The sequence below is a fragment of the Ambystoma mexicanum genome, chromosome 5p, assembly GCF_040938575.1.
Source record: "Ambystoma mexicanum isolate Mex_15411 chromosome 5p, UKY_AmexF1_1, whole genome shotgun sequence".
NCBI lineage: Eukaryota > Metazoa > Chordata > Amphibia > Caudata > Ambystomatidae > Ambystoma > Ambystoma mexicanum.
This window is the reverse complement of record NC_090930.1, coordinates 653,435,614-653,454,277: the sequence shown is the minus strand read 5'-3', so window position 1 is coordinate 653,454,277 and position 18,664 is coordinate 653,435,614. Positions and strand designations below refer to the sequence as shown.

At 46.9% G+C, this 18,664-nt stretch overlaps 1 protein-coding gene across 1 annotated transcript in view; it reads left to right on the top strand.

The window, feature by feature from the left end:
- The window catches only part of XKRX (XK related X-linked), a 174,427-nt gene extending 156,837 nt beyond the window's left edge, over positions 1 to 17,590 (top strand). The window contains exon 3 of the mRNA XM_069613006.1: positions 15,761 to 17,590. Within this exon, the coding sequence (XP_069469107.1) occupies positions 15,761 to 16,512 (752 nt within the window). The 3' untranslated portion in view covers positions 16,513 to 17,590. The remainder of the gene's footprint in view (positions 1 to 15,760) is intronic.
- The last annotated feature ends 1,074 nt before the right edge of the window (positions 17,591 to 18,664 follow it).

The window sequence follows — 18,664 nt, the reverse complement described above, 5'->3', positions numbered from 1 at the left end:
GCTTGCTCACACCTACAGCCCAAACCGCTGGATGGATTTTGACCAAATTTGCACAAGGAGTGGTGGCTTGGTCCCGAAAGCGTGCTTTTGTAAATTTGGTGTACATCCGTTCAGTAGTTTAATAAAAATGGTCAAAAAGTTAGTTAAAAAATAAGTGATATCTGGGTTCGGTTCACAGACTTACTTCGATATTTGATCCATGGACGGGCCTCTGATTAGTCCAGAGGGCAGCGCAATGTCCGTGGACATCTGATGGGTCCAATGATTGGATGGTGAAAAGCTTCAGATGTGTCATATTTTTGGGAAACGCCCGCCATGTTGGATTTGCAGACTGCGCCCATTGTCTGCGAACATCGCAGTAAAAACATGTTAAAAACACATCATTGCACTTGTCAAACTAATGAAACAATCCCTGGTGAGGTGAGGAGTGAACGGAATTAGATATGTACATAAGAAGCCAAAAAACATTGGCAAGGACCTGAAAGCATGGTTTTGCAAATGTGTCCATGTGCGAAATCGGTATAGGTTTTAATGGGAAACAGAATTCTGCTCGTGGCTACAGCCCGAAGTGCTTGACAGGATTACAGCAAACATTTGCGTGGAGCATCAGCAAGGACCTCCAAGCAATGTTTTGCAAATCTGTCCCGTTTAAATTTTTCTAAAGGGTCAAAATGTAAGTATAAAAAATAGTGAAATAACTTTGCTGACTGGGCAGTGGGCCTGGCCATCAGCAAGGACAAATGCCTACTCTGATTTGTCTATTGGGGAATGCTGCATGGCCGAAGCCCATGCCCCATGGATTTGTGCAAACTGGCCATGGCTGCAAACCATGAGCACTGGCCATTGGTCACATTATGAGGGTGTATTGGATGCTTGGGGTGCAGGCTAGGTGCAGTGGATAAGGTGGTGGCTTGGTGGTGCGTACGGTCATGGTCGAGCCTCATGCCCAAGACAATGCAACAATGACATGCATCCCCAGCATGCCCTGCTGATAATGACGCACATCAGAATACGTTACGAAAAATGTTTGTTAAATGAGATTTACAGGTCTTTCATATATGTTAAAAGACAAATTAGGAACTTATACAGTGATGTAACATCATGAAACATTTTTGCTCCTAAAAACCTATGAAATTCACAGAAAAATCCTTGTTGAAGGGATGTCATCAGTGACATTTGGAATGTGATCTTTCATGTCCTGGGTGTTAGTTTTAGCAGTGCACGGAGGTGGCGTAAGTGATGGTTGATTAGCTTACCATAACTATCAAATTTCAAGGGTTTTTCGGTTTTACTTGTAACCATAATTACTCCTATGTCCCGTCCCCTTTCCTCCATACTTATGGAACATTCCTCCGTCCTGTGGGACGGGACTGGAGCACTTTGAAAAAGCATCAAAAATGTTGCACAAAATTTTAAGTCCTTCCTCTCTTTCTGAGTGGGGTACAGCGCGCGGCCGTAACCCCGCCCATTTCGGCTACCCCCTGCGCATCGCCCATCAGTCCCGCTCGTTTGGGACTGGATGCACTTGCATCTGTGGAAGAATGTCTTCTTTTCCTCCTCTCTGGATCTCTCTAGCGATCGCGTACTAGTCTGTCTGTCGTTTAAACTAGACTTTCCAAATTGTTCCTCGTGTCAGCGATGCTTCGCAAGGGTGGATCCCCATCCTCTTTGTTTAGAGTGCTTGGGTCCTGATCACCGTTGGGACTCCTGTTTCTATTGTGATTCCCTTTCGGTTCGGGCACTGCAACATCGGTTAGAGCTGTTTGAGGAGGTGTTCCAGCGTACTCATCCTATGCGAAAGGAAAAAACGCCCAGTAAGTACTGGCCGGGAGACGCCTTCCCGGGGTCTTCCCGGTCCGGGAGGAGCGTTGACCTCTCTGTCACCGGGGCTTGCCTTCGGGGCCTAAGAAGTGTACCAGAGTTTTCTCACAGGGTCTCTTCTCTGTAAGGGGCCTGTGGATACTGGAGCTCACTTCGAGGCACCTCCTGTGGGGGCTGTTTGTAGACAGAGTTCTACTGAGTCATGGGGTACCGGAGCTCGCTCCGAGGCCTCTTTATCAGCTTCCCTCAAAAGTACTGGGGTGCACCCCGAGGCCTCGGCTGGGTTTGGTGATACCGAACATATGTTCGAGGCCTGCTGTGGAAAGGCTGCTACCGGACTTGGGTCCGAGGTCCCTCGTACAGAGGCTACGGTAACCAACAGTTCTGAGAGGCATAAGAAGGCCTTATCGGTTTCTCACCGTTCCCGCTCTTGTAGTGACACCAGAACTGTTGAGAGGGCAAGGAGTGAGAATTCAAACCAAAGTTCCTCCTTTACCAGCAGTGCCGAGGTCCTTCTTTTGAAGGCTAGTTTGGCTATTGGTATGTCACAGAAACATTCCAGGCCGCATAGTACCGGCTCGGCCGAGGTTCCTTGTGTAAAGGCTAAATTGGAGACCCCTGATCCACCGGTGGGGACCCCTGCCTCACTTCCACATGTGCCGCAGTTCCCCTCAGGTGATGGCAAAATGGCAGCCGTTCCCGCCACAACCACGGCAGCCATTTTGGGCGCTTCCCCTATAACTACGTCATCGGCCTCAGGTGTAGGGATTGGTTCTGTGGGTGAATATAAGGTTTCTTGTGCGCATCCGTTTCATCCAGTTTACGACTGGAACGCTCGAATGCATCTTCCGCACAACATCTTGCTGCCTGTGGGTTCGGCACCCTTGATTTATGTGGACACCTGTTTGGCAACCTTCCCCTCTGTGTCCCTGGAATCATCCTCCTCATGGGAGTCCTCCTCCGGCAGCTCCAAAGCCTTCTCCGGAGGACGCTCATGCGTACCGACCCCATGAGGGAGTATTTGAAGGGTCTTTTAGGGAGATCTGCCCGCCTGCGCCTCCGGCTCCACCTGCGCCTCCGGTGGTTCCGCCGGCGCCGCCTTTGCCTGCTGTGCCTCCTCCTACCCTTCCGCCCTTGCCTCCGTTGTCCGCGGTGGACAAGGCGGTGCCCGACTTAGTTCAGCAAGACCCTGACCTGTCGGATGATGCGCAGGGCGATCAGGACACCGAAGACCAGCCCTGCTCTATTCGAGCTTTTCACGACCGGGTGCTGGACATGTGTCTATTGGATGTTCCAGTGCCCGAGGCACCCGCTCCGCAGGAGGGTGTGCTTTCTGGGGCTTTCAGCTTATCTCCTTCGGAGTGTACCGGCCTGTTCTTGCAGGACATTTTGGCCGAGGTCCGTAGAGTCTGAGAGAAGCCACCCTCTGGACTTTTTGTCAATAAGAAAATTGGCGTGCGATACAGGCTGCATTCTTCGGAAGAGGTGGCCCTAGCATCTTGTCCGTCCACCTCCTCCACGGTGGTGGCAGCGGCCACCTTACAGTCCAGGCCTGCAGCATCCTCTTCTACGACGGCTACTCAGGTCCTGGGGAAAGAGGACAAGCTCCTTGACTCCCTTGGGAGGAAGGTTTTTGCTAATTCGGCCCTACAGCTCCGGCAGGCCAATGCAGAACTGGTGTTAGCGGGGGCAAATATGAAAATGTGGAAAGGTCTGTTGGAGTTCGAGGAATTCATTCCGGTCGAGAAGCTGGAGGACTTTTAGGCGGGATTGTCCGATGCCAGGGTTTTGCCCCAGGATCTGCTGGAGGCCGCGGCTCATCACATCGAAACTTCGGCTCAGGGCCTTATGCTGGGAGTTGATACCTCTTGACAGGCGTGGTTGCATGCCACCAAGTTCTCAAAGGAGGTTCAGGACAAGGTGTTGGAGCTGCCGTTTGATGGTAAGGAGCTTTTCCATTCCTCAACGGATGTGGAGCTGACCAAAACAAAGGACAGCACCCAGACAGATAAGTCCTTATCCGTCCTTTTTAAAACTCCTTTTAGAACCCAGAGACCATTGTCGCAAACCCGGCCCTCCTCTGGTTTCAGAGGGTTTCTAGATCGGAAATCCCACAGAGTGGATACCCCTTTTGGGTAATTCCCACCGGAGGCAGCAACGGACTTGGGTTTTCTCCCGCTCCTCAGCCTCCTCCTCAGGTTCAGGTGGTAATACCACTGAAAAGCCTGCCAAATGAGGGTTCTCCGCACTCGCATGAGACCCCGGTTGGAGGACCCATTGCGTCTCATTGGGAGGCATGGCAGACCATCACCGGTGACCGGTGGGTCTTGTCAGTCGCTCGGGCGGGCTTCCGCTTACATGTAACCCCCTACCCCACCCTTCAACCCTCCTTTCCAGCAGTCGGGGTCGTCCTCCATAAAAGCTGTGGTTCAGAAACCGCTGGACTTCAGAGCTGTGGAACCCGTTCCCCTTGGGGATTGAGGGGAGGGCTTCTACTCCTGGCTGTTTACGGGTGCCCAAACCAACACAACCAGGCTGGCCTGCGCACCATCCTAGACCTTTCCCAGTTCAATCTTTTCCTACCCCAAGAGAAATTCAAGATGATCACGCCTGGCCAGGTACGTTCCTCTTTGCAGATGGGCGATTGGCTCAGCGTGGTGGACCTTCAGGATGCGTACATGCATATTCTGATCTGGAATCCACACAGAAGATATCTCTGTTTCTCTGTGGGAGAGGAGCACTTCCAGTTTCGAGTGCTTCCTTTTGGCCTCAGCACGGCACCTCGTGTCTTCACGAAGATGTCGGTGATTGCGGCCTATCGTTGTCTGCAGGGTATCCATGTATATCCGTATTTGGATGACTGGCTCTTAACGCAGCCCTTGCCTGTTGAAAGCTGCGTGCAATCTTCAGTCTCTCCTTCAGCTCCTGTTCCATCTTGGGCTGTCGGTGAACTGGCGGAAATCTTACATGACGGTCTCGCAGGACTTGATTTTCCTGGGTTTTCGCTGGAACACGATCGACTTACCGGGCCAGATGTTTGCGCAGTCGGGGAGCATGTCGGCCTGGTGGTTCCAGAGGCTTCTGGGCCTCATGGCCTGGTGTATATTGGCTCTTACTCTTGCTCGTCTCAAGATGAGGCGGACTCAGATGGCTCTTCGGAGTTCTTGGCGTCCGGCTGTGGATCCGGACTCCAAGTTGATATTGATTCCGGCTTCCATGAGAGCGGACCTGGAGTGGTGGTTGTCTCTCAGGAACCTGTCAGTGGGTGCGGGTTTTCAGGACCCAGCCCCTATGGTAACGGTCACAACGGACTTCTCCCTTCTGGGGTGGGGTGCGACGTTGGATCTTCTTCAGATCTCGGATCTTTGGTCGCCTCAGGACAAGTTCCGCCACATAAATCATCTGGAGCTTCTGGTGATCTTCCTAGCGCTCAAGGCGTTCAGACCGATCATTGCCAACAAAGTGGTCCGTATCTGCACGGACAATGTGGTGTCAATGTATTGCATCAACAAGCAGGGGGGGGCACCAAGACTCCCCCTATCGTGGACATGTCCATCCAGATTTTGGAGTGGGCGGTTCATCATGGTGTCTGGCTAGTTGCAGTACACATTCCGGGCCAGCTGAATGTCACGGCAGATGCCCTCAGTCGGCGGACGATGGTCAGCTACGAGTGGGAATTGAAGGCAGAGATCCTCTCATGGATTTTCCTGCGTTTTCCTGGGGGAAAGACAATATTTTCCACAGCGATTTTCTAGAAAGCAAGGTAACATGTTGCAATAATTTAGAACTGTTACACTTTAGGGATTTAGGTCAAATGCTTCTGATGATTCTGGAAAATAATAATCACACAATGTAAAATAGCAATTGTTTTCATTGTTACATGAAAACAGTGGTAAAGAGACACTACAAAAGACAACATGCAAAGTATATTATATCTTTGGAAATGAGATATGTTATACAATTACACAAAGGGACCGGTTGCTGCTTAATGAGGTCAATTACACGTGTGGCCTTCCTTGGCGGTGATGTATATTTAGGGATTCCGACATTGTCGACTCCCAGCTAGTTTAAACTGCTCAGCACGGTGTATTCTGGACATCACACATGTTTATATATATTTAGCTTTCTTTTAACCTGCCAGCAAAGAAAGCAAAATATTGCCATCTAGTGGCCGATAAAAAATATCACTGGATCCTGAATTCACATAGGCAGCAGAAGAGCCCATTAACAAGGGCTTGGAGGATAGCTCACCTGCAATGCGTTGGTCTTTCAAGCAAACCAATGCAGAGCAGCACGGTATCGAATCCTGCTCGTGCGGGGATGAAATTAATCCCTATGCATAGTCCCCTTTCCTCCTACGCCCGTCTGCCCTCCCCTCTAATAAGGTTGCTCTGTTATTGCTTAAAGATCTCTGAACTGGCCATAGAAAAGAACTGATGGGCGGGGTTACGGCCGCGTGCTGTACCCCGCGCAGAAAGAGAGGAAGGACTTAACATTTTTTGCAAAATTTGTTATGCTTTTTCAAAGTGCTCCGGTCCCGTCCCACAGGTGGTCACTATGGTGAGTAACCTGGTTAGTCTCTTTTACAGGTTAGAACATCACAAAAGAATATGAAAGCAGTATAAATCGGAGTTAAGCCTGCACGTTCCAGGATTTTAGGAATGGCCAGCTAATCCCAGGCGGCGCAAGATGGTGAAATGCAACCTTATCATGCGAAGCTTATACCTGGGTGCTCCATGCAGTACCAGGAAACTGGTGAATGTGAAACTGGAGGAAGGGAGAAGCGGTGGGGGGGGATGAAAAGATGATAGTGGAAATAAAATGCAGGAGAGGAGCATCCAGCTCCTGTAATGGCAGTCGCACCCCTCAACTTTCTGTTGTTTAGCATCACCCCAGTGCCTTCCATCCCTTGTAATGCTTTTGCTATGCAGAAGTGGGAACATCAGGCTTGATAACATGCCCTGCTGAAATAGATTGAGATGGCAGAGACCTGCCCCCAAGAATGTGTGACGAATCCAGGGAATCTGTACGTTTTCCCCAAGGGTGGGAGCCACTCCCTTTGGGACAAGGGAGGTGAATCTGCTATGAAATACCCTCCCTATGGGGATAGGGCAAGTGGGATGCCACTGTGGGTGATCGCTCCCCCCTCTGGGGACAAGGAATCTCCAAGTAAGGATTTAATTCCACCTCCCTTTACGTCAAAGCCCCAAGTGTTTGTTGGTTGTATGGGAATTGAACAGGGCAATCCTGTCCAGTTTCCAACATACATTTGTTGCCGCCCTTCTGTGAAGTCTGGAACCAATGCAATCTCACCTTTTGCTCCAGGGAGGGACATTATGACACCTGGATGCCAAGAGATGCAAGAAACACCATCTTGCACAAGCGTGCATATGAAGTAGTCTCTCCCATCGCAGGAGGAGCTGTGCCAAAGAACCAGGCAGTCAGCGTGATGGACAAGGCAGCCTGCGGAACTCGGCCGCTTTGACAAAGACGTGGAGCCTGATGAGCTTGGGCTGCTGATGAAGGAAGCAAAGCCAAATCAGAGGAAATGTACTGACATCTGGCCTTTCTGAATGGAAGAAGGGACACGAGAAAGTTGATGCAGACCAGAGCCAGGTTGAGCGCGCAGATGCACGCTGCCCAGAAAGGTTGAATCCACTAACAAACACCTCCACTGGACAGAAGGTATGCAGTGTCATACAAGCAGGGGGTGCAGGGCGGTTAGGCCACAACCAAGCCCATGCCAAACACCCTCGGAAGCGGGAAATAACTGATAAAGCAGGGCTGAGCAGGCCAGTAGCCCACGCTGGGCTGAGAATCCAAATTCCCCACAAAGGGGTGAGAGACGCAACAACCAGAGCAGGCCATGTGAGGCTGAAAGTACAACTATCCCACAAGGGGGAAAGAGCGAGCTTTGCTTCTGTGAATACTGTGGTCGGAGAAGGAGAAGTCGGATACACTTGGGACATTTCTCTAACTTTTATTTAAATAATAAAGAGAATGCCTTTCTTTCCCTATTGCTCATAGGAGTATTCCCTGCCTATAAAAAAAAACTACGGTTCTCGTTAATCATCAGGATGTCGAAGCAAAAATGTCCACAGTCCAAAACCTAAATCTACCTGACCCTACCACTATATATAACTAGAAAATGGGCCAAAAGAATATCTCTTCTAACTCTTTGTTCCTTCTATTTGGCCGTCTATATCTCTTCGGCTTCTCTTGAGGGTGTGCTTGGTGTTATCAACTGTACCCAAGTCACTTTCCAGATATCAGTTCACAAAGATCTCCTTTTAATGTTCCTCACTTTAATGATAAGTTCATCTAACTCCTGTAAGAGGCTCATGGGTTTCATGTTCCATTCTTGATAATGTATCTCAGGGTTCTCTTGGATTTCTTTTAATAGCCTTCTGGCGATGTCCTCTTATAGTTCTTCCTCTTGAGTATTTTACTCTTCCTCCATTCAAGCCCTCTGTCCTTAATGATATTTTGGCTAGGGACGTAACACCCGCATCCCTGTTTTCCCTCTAATGTGCTAGGTCTCTGGTTTCTTGTTTCTAGATATTTTCGTAATCCATCATCTTTCTCACTATTTTTAAATGTTTTCCACTTTTGTTTTCATATGCTATTGATTGCTTTTTGTCACCTTTCCATGGGAGACTTCCTGACTTTCTCAATGTTTCAGTCTTTACATTATGATTAACCTTTGTAGATATTTACACCACACAGCCTTTGGCTTTGTCAGTGTTCCAAACTGAATGTAAGGGTCTTTACAACTTTTGTCACTTTTCTTAACTTCCCCTGGCGGACTCACCTTTCCAAAAATCTCCCCGGTACCGTCTTGCTCGGGTTGCTTTCTTCAGTTTGTTTTCCCTCCACATTGGGCTTCAGTTTAGGGCATGGTTCAGAAACCATCACTGCATGACTGACCTGGTCAATTACCCTTGAAATACTGATTATAATCTAAAAGTATATCTAACCTGGTCTTATTCCCCAAGAACAGTACTATCCAGAATGTATAACCTGAGGTTTGACTCACCTTGACTTGGTTCTTGCTCCTCATAAGGTTATACCTTGGTTTGCATACCATCGGTATTTATGATTGTTTTTATTCAAGTAATATGACCCGAGGGGTGGGGGCATTACCGACTCAGGTAATTCCCTGGGGCCCATAGTTATAGGCCCGAGTCGCTGCGAGGGTCATATTGCTTTTAGTACCCCGGCCTACAAGATTTGCGTGACCGGGGCACTAAAAAGCATTTTTTTTCTGTCCCGTTTCGGGACAAACAAAATAAAAAAGACAAAGAAAATGGCCGCTGGGAAAGGGAAAACTGAGTCTGTTTTCCCTTTCCATGACAGCCATCAGGAGCAGACGCGCTGGAAACGGAAGTGTTCCCAGCGCATCCACTCCCAAAAAAAAAGAGAAGGTGGCAAGTGGGGTTGGAAGGGAGGGAAAAAAAGGAGCAAGAAGGTAAGTGGGGTGGGGAGGGCAGCGAGAAGGGAGGAAAGGCGACGGGAAAATTGTTACTACAATCTCAGGTGGTACAGCCTTATATTAAGAGTGAAGCTTATGTACTGATTCAGATGTATGGTTTTATGAAGCCATTAGTTGGACTTAAGAAAAACTGTCAGAACAGTGGCTAGTGGGCCCTGAAGAAAAAACAGCATAACAAAACCCATGAAATGTACTGAAAAAACTTTAGTTAGGAGACAGTTAAGGTGAGCGGATTAATCTCAATGAAACCCTTGAAATTCAGTGGGTGTGGGAAGTGATGACCATTTTAAATCTACGCGCCCCTTTGTCCCTGCCCATTGCAAAGCCCATGAGCACCTAGATGATATTGCAGATGGCATCATGGGGCTCATTTATTGGGAGGTCAGAGTCCTGGTCATCCCTTCCCACATCCAATGAACATTCAGTGGGTGTGGGAAGGGAGTACATCTCAACTCTGCTTGCCCCCTAGATTGTGACTGTTTTCTACGACATCATGTTTGTGCTCATGGGCTTTGCATTGGGGTTAAGGTTAGGTGACCAGATGTCCCGGTTTTGCCAGGACTGTCCTGGGATTTGGTGCTCTGTCCCCCTTTCTCAAGATTATTTTTCCATTGGAAAAGGCGGTGGTCCCGGTTTTTCGTAGATCTCCATAGCTGGCAGGCAGGAATCTCACACAGACGAAATGCTGCATTTTACGAATTAAGATGGGGGTAGTTTGTGATAAATTAATTGCAATGTGTGTTTATTCCACCAGTAACACTTAAACCTCCTTCTCCTCCAACCTCTACTGCAAAGTAGTGCCTTGACAGCCCCTTTCAAGAGTTAGACATACTTTTATGTTAGTTGCCGTGTCCCGGTTTTTTATTTTTTTAACGTGGTCAACCTAGATAAGGGGTGCAGAGTTGCCGAGTTCGGATGGTCATCACTGAGCACACCCATTAAAATGTATGCACACACTGCTAATTCTAAAAGCACACACTGCTAAAAGTCATACAAAATGAAAACCTAATGCAGTTCTGCCACCTAGCGACCATTTATGGAACAGCTTTTGTTTGGAATAAATTATTTCAAAGAACCTGCGCCCAGTCAGTGAAAATATAAATACCATCTAGAACCAGATGTACCCAGCATACTGAATACATGGATGGTGAAATTCTGCAGAGCAGCTACTGTGGCAGCCCGCCTTAAAATTGCTTAGCTCTCCGTACAAAGCTAGAAAGAGGAGGCATGCGAATGAGCCTGTGAATAGTTCCAGTGGTCAAAATGCATCTGCATTCAACATTATTTTGGTTCCCCACTGAGACGAGCGTCATATTGGATCCCCCTTGTTCCTGCACCCCCATCTTCTCCTAATGTGCACCTGCTTCCTTCACTGGCAAGATCCTTCAGGCAGGAATATTGGAGTTGAAGACACCGTCGCTGCCCAAAGTCTGAGTCTGCATCGGGGACTATCGCCATGACTCCAGTCATTGCATGCCCTTTTGCGCCTAACCCATGAGACCCCAACACCCTGTTTGACCTAGAGCCCACAGCTGCCACCAGTTCTACCCTGCAATGAGCTGCTGCATCCGGTCAGTTGGGCCTCACGGCACATCCAGTGCTCTGTACCAGATAGGAAAAGCAATGGAGAGCATGGAAGGGCAAGCGAGGATGGCTGGTGCTGTCCAAGTTTCATTGGTGACTACAGACCTGATTTTCTGCTGCCCAAAAATTCGAGTGAATGTTTTGCAAGATCGGTAGCCTCCATGTACGCATGTAACATGTTAACTTGAAAGCACCATCGTTGACACGGAGGCCTCCTAAACTCTGCTGTTGAGGCCAAGGCTCATAAGATAGGAATGGGTCTATGTGCAGTTCAGTCTGTACTTGTGCGAAGGATTCAAACTTGGAATTTAATCTGCATACAATTACTATAGAACTACCCATGCGCGGCTATGTCTGGCCTTAGATGGCAGTGCCCCCTGCTATGATGGTTCTCCCGAGTATGTTGACTTATGAATGTACTCGTGGCATATCAAGGCAGCTTCCTAGAAGATAGATGCTTTTGAACCTAAATAACCCTTTGTTTACTTTAGGAACTATCTTTTTTAATTAATGTACACGTATTGTAGTTGTACATCATTAATGCGACTACTTACATGTGACCACACTTTTTGCCAAGTGATTGTGGTCAAAGATCCTAAATCACTTCCTGCAATGTCACTGGGCGAGTGATCCGATACCCAGCTATCACTGGGGAACGGGGAGCTTCTGGATAAAATTTCACAAATCTCACTTCCAAATGAGATGCAAACATATAATGTTTCTACATCAATTATGACTCCTTATGATTTAAATGTCATATAGATGTGTCTTAATGTTTATTTATAGATAAGTCCCAAACGCACAGAGTTAAATTCACGTAGGTGTATTTGCTTGGCATCAGTTGGTCAGAGGAGCCAAAAGTAGCTCCTCATAGCTGTTGCTGTCAAGCAACAAATAGGAGCTAAAAAGCTTCCAGCTCCCCTCAATTGTGAGGCCTGCATGGGGGCGGTGCGGGGGGGAGGGGTGAGATGTTGCCTTATGGCTCCTGCAGTTGACCACTGGCCACTAAAAGGCCTGGCCTGTTGGTCTTACTGGGGCCTAGGATCATAGGTGCTGTGTCTTGTGCTGCTAAGGGCATCCTCTGGACTGCGAACCACTGTATCCTGGTGAGTGTCTGGGGACATCATGTCTCCTTGCTGGTGGCTTGTCGGAGAGAGAGAGAGACCATTGGTAGGGGCTGTCGGCTTCACACCCCCACCACCCGCCACTACAAACTCCCCTGATTCTTATCACTTTTCCTCTTTGCCTCGTGCAGCGAGTGCTCGGTCAACAGCCTCAATAATCTGATCCTCTCGCAGAATTGCCTCCTGCTGGCACATCATCCACACCAGACGCCCACGCTTTGGGAATCCTAGGAATAAAAGGGCCAACAATCTTATTAATGGATTCATCCAAGGTTTTTATAATGTCCAAACGTATGATTGCGACACCCTTCATTCTGATGCCTATTGGCTTTTTGAGTTGGTTACTCTTTGAGACTATGGTGGTTTTCTGGTTTATGGTTACCTGGGCAGGATAGTCTATGGATAGTTTTAACAGGACTACTCGGGTCTACACCACCCAGCCGCCCTGTTCCTGCTGGTGTCTTATGCGCAGCTCAGCGTTCATGATGTACTATGAAACTACCCCACACACTTGACCAGTCGTTTTTGATATAGTAATGCACCCTGCTCCTCTCTTTCACACGAATTGAGGCATATTTTTACAATAGATATCTTTAAACTATCAAAGTTTACAGAATAGCTAATTTTAGTGCGTACTGTGCAAAAGCCAAGTGGGCAGGATATGAGGCAATGGTGGACTGATTTGCACAAGGGTACCCCTAGCCATTTATTGCACATATGAGCTAAACATTTATGGAAAACTTTTCCCTGAGGCACAAGCACCGGTTGTTGGGAAGATTTTCATATGTATGTGAAATCCCCTTCACAAACGAGTCCCCCAGCACTTTTTGCTGGACTTGTGGATTTTTGTCAGTTCTCCTGAGTGAGTGGGGACCTTTTGCCACACACTTCTTTTTACCCTATCATTGGGATACTTTCGTATTTTATACCTTTTTCTTGGAGACGTGCTTTCCTCCAGGTTTTATGGCATCTGTCTTTGACTTTGGCAGCACACCACACTCTGTGCACTGTGGCTGGGAGACCCTTGGGCTTCCCTTTTTATTTTCTGTTATTTCCCTTGGGGGGGTGGGGGCGGTGGGGAACGGATGCAACCAAGGGTAAGGGGATATTTCGTATCCTTCCTGTCTTTTCTATTGTGAGATCTGCACACCCCATCTTATGTGAAGTACTGAGGGGGTTACAGTTTCCCCTTTCTCTCTGCTTCTGTAACGGTTTGGTTACAGTGACAAGCTAATCTGAATGGCAGTGGCTTTATCCTGCCTACGTGCAATTCTTACTTCCAGGCTGTACTCAGAGCCGCAATAGTGCACAGAAGGGTCACCATTGTCCCAAAATGGTGACGGTCTTCTTTTGATGCCAATTCAAGATGACACGTCCCTTTTTGGTCCTTCTTCTGCTGAGCAGGTTGGAGGAGGTCCTGGTTTGACTTTTGCCTGAAACTGGGGGGAGGGGTCCTTTTGTGAAGCCAGCCAAGGCGTCCGTGTGTCTATGAGGACAGGAAATTGGGGAGGACTCAAAACTCTGTGGTTATTTGTCTTCTGCTGTGCCTGCCTGGAACCAGTTACAACTGGAAGGCTGTTTGAATGGTGCCCACAGTTTGAATGGTGCATGGGTGGTGATTGGCTTAGTTTCGGCATAAGAGGCATGGATCCTGAGGCTGAACACAAGCTGGCCACTGAAACTGAAGAAACAATGAGGAAGAGGAGAGATGTCCACAGACACAGATGCCTTCTGAGTAATCACTGCTGGCTGACCCCCGCCCCCTTCTTCCAAGTATCGGGAGAGCCCTGAAAAGGATGACTCTCTCACTTAGACTTGTGGGTTCGACCAGTCTCAGGACTACCTGCACTTCGAGCCATCTCATGATGAGCTGTGACCTTCCAAAGATGTAATCCTCCCGAAACTCTGGTGGACTCCTTCCAGCCAAGATTCCAATCCTTGAAGTCCCCTCACCAGAGTGCCGGATCGAAAAAGCGAGAGGAATCGACCAGGCGGTAAACGTTCTTCACTGGTGCTAAGAATAGGGGACCAAAATCACAGAGCCATGAAGAATCCTTTGCATGGAGCCTCTTCTCCCGACGGCTGTTGCAAGATCCATTTCAGTGTCCCTTCTTTCGTCTGCCTGACCAAGAATTCAGTGACAGAGTCTGCTTCTGCATTGCGGGGGTATTTTGTTTTATCCCCTTCTTCACGTCTAAGGTACTGTGTGAGACTCCTGGTAGAATTTACCTAGAGTTGCATTGCTTCTCCTGTGTTGCTGAAGTGCTGATTTATGTGTTGTGTAGCAGTTTGCCCATACACGTACGCCCATGCCTAATGCCTGTGTGTCTGCAGGGAGCCTTCTCCGAAGTCCCTGAGCCCTTTGCCCAACAATGTGCTGCTTATTTGCTACTGAAGATTTCCACTGGAGCATTCTGCAGCTTGTGCCTTGCGTGTTTGACCCTCCAATCTGACCCTGTGACTTTCATAACTAGATGGGGATGAACTACTAAAGCCTCTGTGAAAATGCTACAGTTAAATACCTGCTTTATGTTAGTTTTGTTTCATTCAGTATTACCTGAAACTATTACAAAAGTATTTTATTTACCTTTTGAATTGCATACTACCATTTTCAAAGTGTTACAAATATTGCATTGGCTGTACTAAGTTACTTATTGTGTGTAATAGTACTTACCGTTCTGAAGAATCACTGGTGTGTGTGTGTGTGTGTGTGTGTGTGTGTGTGTGTGCGCGCGCGCGCTAGGGATAGTATTACTGGCACGCCCTGTGTCGACGCCCATTTTCGAGTTTCGAAAAACAAACTGTAATACTCCGCAGCTTCCACTAGATGGCGGCCTATGCACAGCATGTGAATCTAAGCAGATTACGATGAGTAATGTATTATATATATATATATATATATATATATATATATATATATATATATTGATCATTGTTCTATAAACATTAGTGTCAATGTTTCTTTGGCCTATGTGTATACTCTGTCTCTGTACCTCCCTACAGCCCTTTCTCCCTCCTAAGGTAAGCCTGACTGCTCAGCCATTGCTACCAACAAAACCTGTGTGGTTTAGGCCTATACGAAGCGTTGGAGACCTGTGTCCCAAGTGTGAATCTTCTAAAGTCCTACCTAAGGTGGAGTTTTGTAAAACGCCTTAACACTGGTTAAGAATTGGTAACTTAAGCATTAAGCTATTATACGTCTCTACGTAAATTGGACAAAAATGCACACCATTCGCACTTATGGGGTTTACCTGTTTCGCTGTTGGAAACCATAGAAATACATCAGTTTGCTCCATGTTTGTCTGAGTGCAAAATCCTCTGTACTGTGACCTAGGCTACATTTGGGAAATACCCAGTGTACTAAATACCCACTTTTACTAAAGAAGCAGAAATTGTGCAAAGTGGACCTCCATAATGTTTTTCTGTCAGTGATGCACAACTTTGTTTCATATCTGTAAGCCTCGTATCTGAAGTTATTTACTGTCGAGATAAGTTAGAACCAGTATGGTTAAATAGTAACCTTGTATAGTAGCCACCAATTCTAGTTAATGCATATTCTAATTGGATGGTCATCCTCGTCATTGTGCATTGCCCTCAAGCCTACCAGTTTGAAGGGTTAAGGAGCTATGGGAGCACCATGGCTGTGATCCACCATCACAGAAACAGTTCAGGATGCGTTAGCTTTGTGTACCCTGTAAGTCATTATATATAAACCTTTTCTTTTTGTTTCCTTCTGCAGCAGTCCTTATGGCTATTGCCCTGGCATCTGTCACCTATGGAGCCCTGGTGTGTAACATCTTGGCCATCCAGATAAAGTACGATGACTACAAGATCCAACTGCGCCCGCTGGCCTTGATTTGCATAGTGTTGTGGAGAAGTCTGGAGATTGCTACCCGTGTAACTGTCCTGGTGCTTTTCTGCACTGCCCTCAAGGTCTGGATTGTGCCTATTGCTCTGGTCAACATACTTGTCCTCTTCTTCCTCCCGTGGGTTCAGTTTTGGAGGAGCAAAGCCCCGCTCCCTGAAAATGTGGATAAGAACTTTAGTAGAGTTGGCACTATCGTGGTGCTAGGCATGGTCACGTTCCTGTATGCAGGAATCAACATGTTCTGCTGGTCTGCTGTCCAGTTAAACTTGGCTGACAGGGATTTGATTGACCAGGCACAGAACTGGCTGCGACTTGCCATTCATTATAGTGTTCGCCTGGTGGAGAACGCGGCCCTCATAGTGCTCTGGTACTTTTTCAAGATCGACGTGTTTGAATACTTTTGTGCTCCTCTTTTGGTTGTGCAGCTGGTGGTGGGCTACTGCATGGGCATCTTCTTCATGCTCCTTTTCTACCAGTACCTCCACCCGTGCCGTCGGCTTTTCAGACACAACGTGAATGACTGCTTGGGCTGTGTCTGCTGCCGCAGAAGCATTCCACCAAAAGTCCCACTCGTGCCTCCTGTGGATGACGCAGAGTCCCGGATTAGGCATAGCATTGTTTAGCTATGGTTTGTGGTTTCAGGATGAAGCATGGGTTGCCACTTCTGGTAAATAGAAGGTAACCCATTGGCACAACGTTGATCACTGTGATTCCTCATTTGGCCTCCTGTGGTACAGTTATGGGGTAACAGATCTTCGAGACTCCTCCTTTCTAGCGTGTTCTGTGCCTTGTCTCGCTACTCATTGCTGTTTCGCTGAACTCTGGAGAATGAAGAGCGTGAATTCACAAACATCCTGCTGGCAAGCAAAGTAAATAACTGATCTATTTGTGTAATGAACACTGTTACGATACCAGCCTAGGTGCACCTAGAACAATTAAGTCTTCAGTTTGTTTCGGATCACTTCATTTTAATACAAGTCGTTTTGGGGCGATATTAGCACAAGCCCGGGTAAATCCTGGCCAGTCACCCAGAATGCCAATGTTTTTAGAGGAACCGACATGTGTGCCTGTTCTCCTGTTCAGCCTTTTATTTTCAGGTGAATAGCACATCACGCCTCCATCAGAATGCAATTTGACTATCTGCTGTAGGCCATAGTAAAGCAGGGGTGGGTTGGGGGGCAGAGTGGATGGGGTAGGGTCAGGTGGCATAGTGAAGGTGGTGATCATTTGTGATCAGACTTGTGTACCACCCATACCCATTTCCCAGGTCACTTGTGCATTGACTGCCGAGAAGCTCCTTCAGGGGAGCATTTGTTTCTGTGTAACTATGGCTCCTTCCTCGGTGCTTAGAAACATTAACAAAGGTAAGTGTGCAAGAACAAAGTACTTGCTAAGCAATTTATACAAGCAATGCTGTTGTCCGACGCTTAAAAAAAATGAAAAAAAAAACATTGAAGATGGAAAAGAACCAGCAGAATGTGTCGCTGAACACTGAAATAATGCCTATAATAGTTTTAAAAACATTTGTGTATGACACGTGTGTGGTTGTTTACAAAACTGTAATTATTTATGTACATACTCGAAATCTAAAGGAACTTTGGACCTGCTGTTGCAAAGACAATTATCAGAAATTATATTTTTGAAGTGTTTGCCGTGAGTAGAACACAACATTTGGGAAAATAAAAGCAACGTACAGTTTTACTTACTTTATTCATTTGGATTGCATGGCTGGTCCTGAGAATACATTGACAAAGATGTTGTAATATTGGTGTTAACAGCACAGAACAGAACTCATTGAGTGCCTCATGCCTTTCTGAAAATACATTTCAACTGTAGGATCCTGTGCTTTTCAAAATGTTTTATTGCAAATACAGTCACTGCATGTCATTTGTAAATCAAGCCTTATCACAGGCAGAAGGCCTTCAGAAATGCAGCCATGCACTAACAACTACGGAAACGTTGCTGCTCCTATAATGTGCAGTGCACTACTAGTAGTGGAGGGGCATCTGTTACAATAACCTAGTCCATGGGATGGTGAATGAATGTAATGTATGCCTACTGGGGATGCATTGATAATGACGCATACAATCCTGTACTACCAGGTTTATTTATCTGAACTTGTGGCAGAGGGCCTGTGTGATGTCATTAATCCAAGATGGCCACTGTTACAGATACTAATTTTATTTTTGAGCTGTATCTGCTTTAAGGTTGGTTCACAAAATGCCTGGATTTCTCGTGTTGGTTGTACACTTCCATTTATACATCAAATATTATGGCCAAAATGCCTAAAGTTCTTGCACTAATTGGTTAATCCAATTCAAGAAGTTAGTAGAATGTATCTTGGGTCAAAAAAAGATTTATTGATTAGATACTGTCGGCCAACACATGCTTTGTCCCATTCAGGGTCATTATCAAGGCTGATGTTATAATCAACCACAACTTTTTTCAATTGAAATAAATGTGAGGCGAGAAACATCAATTCCATGTACACCAAGATTTAGCGGTTTCCATCCAACCCGTGACATAAATGAAAAATGTTCAATTAATTACAATACCAATAAGCATACAACTTGTGACAATTTTGAGAAATATTAATTCTGATGCTTGTTAATCTGCTTAGAATCACATGCTGTGCATATAGTCTGACATCCAGTGGTAACTGCAGAGTATTGCATCTTGTCTTTCGAGAATCGAAAGGGGACTTCGATATGGGCATGCCTCTAACACTATCCCTAACTTGAAGTGTAGTGTACCCAAAATCCCTCAAATGTCGAG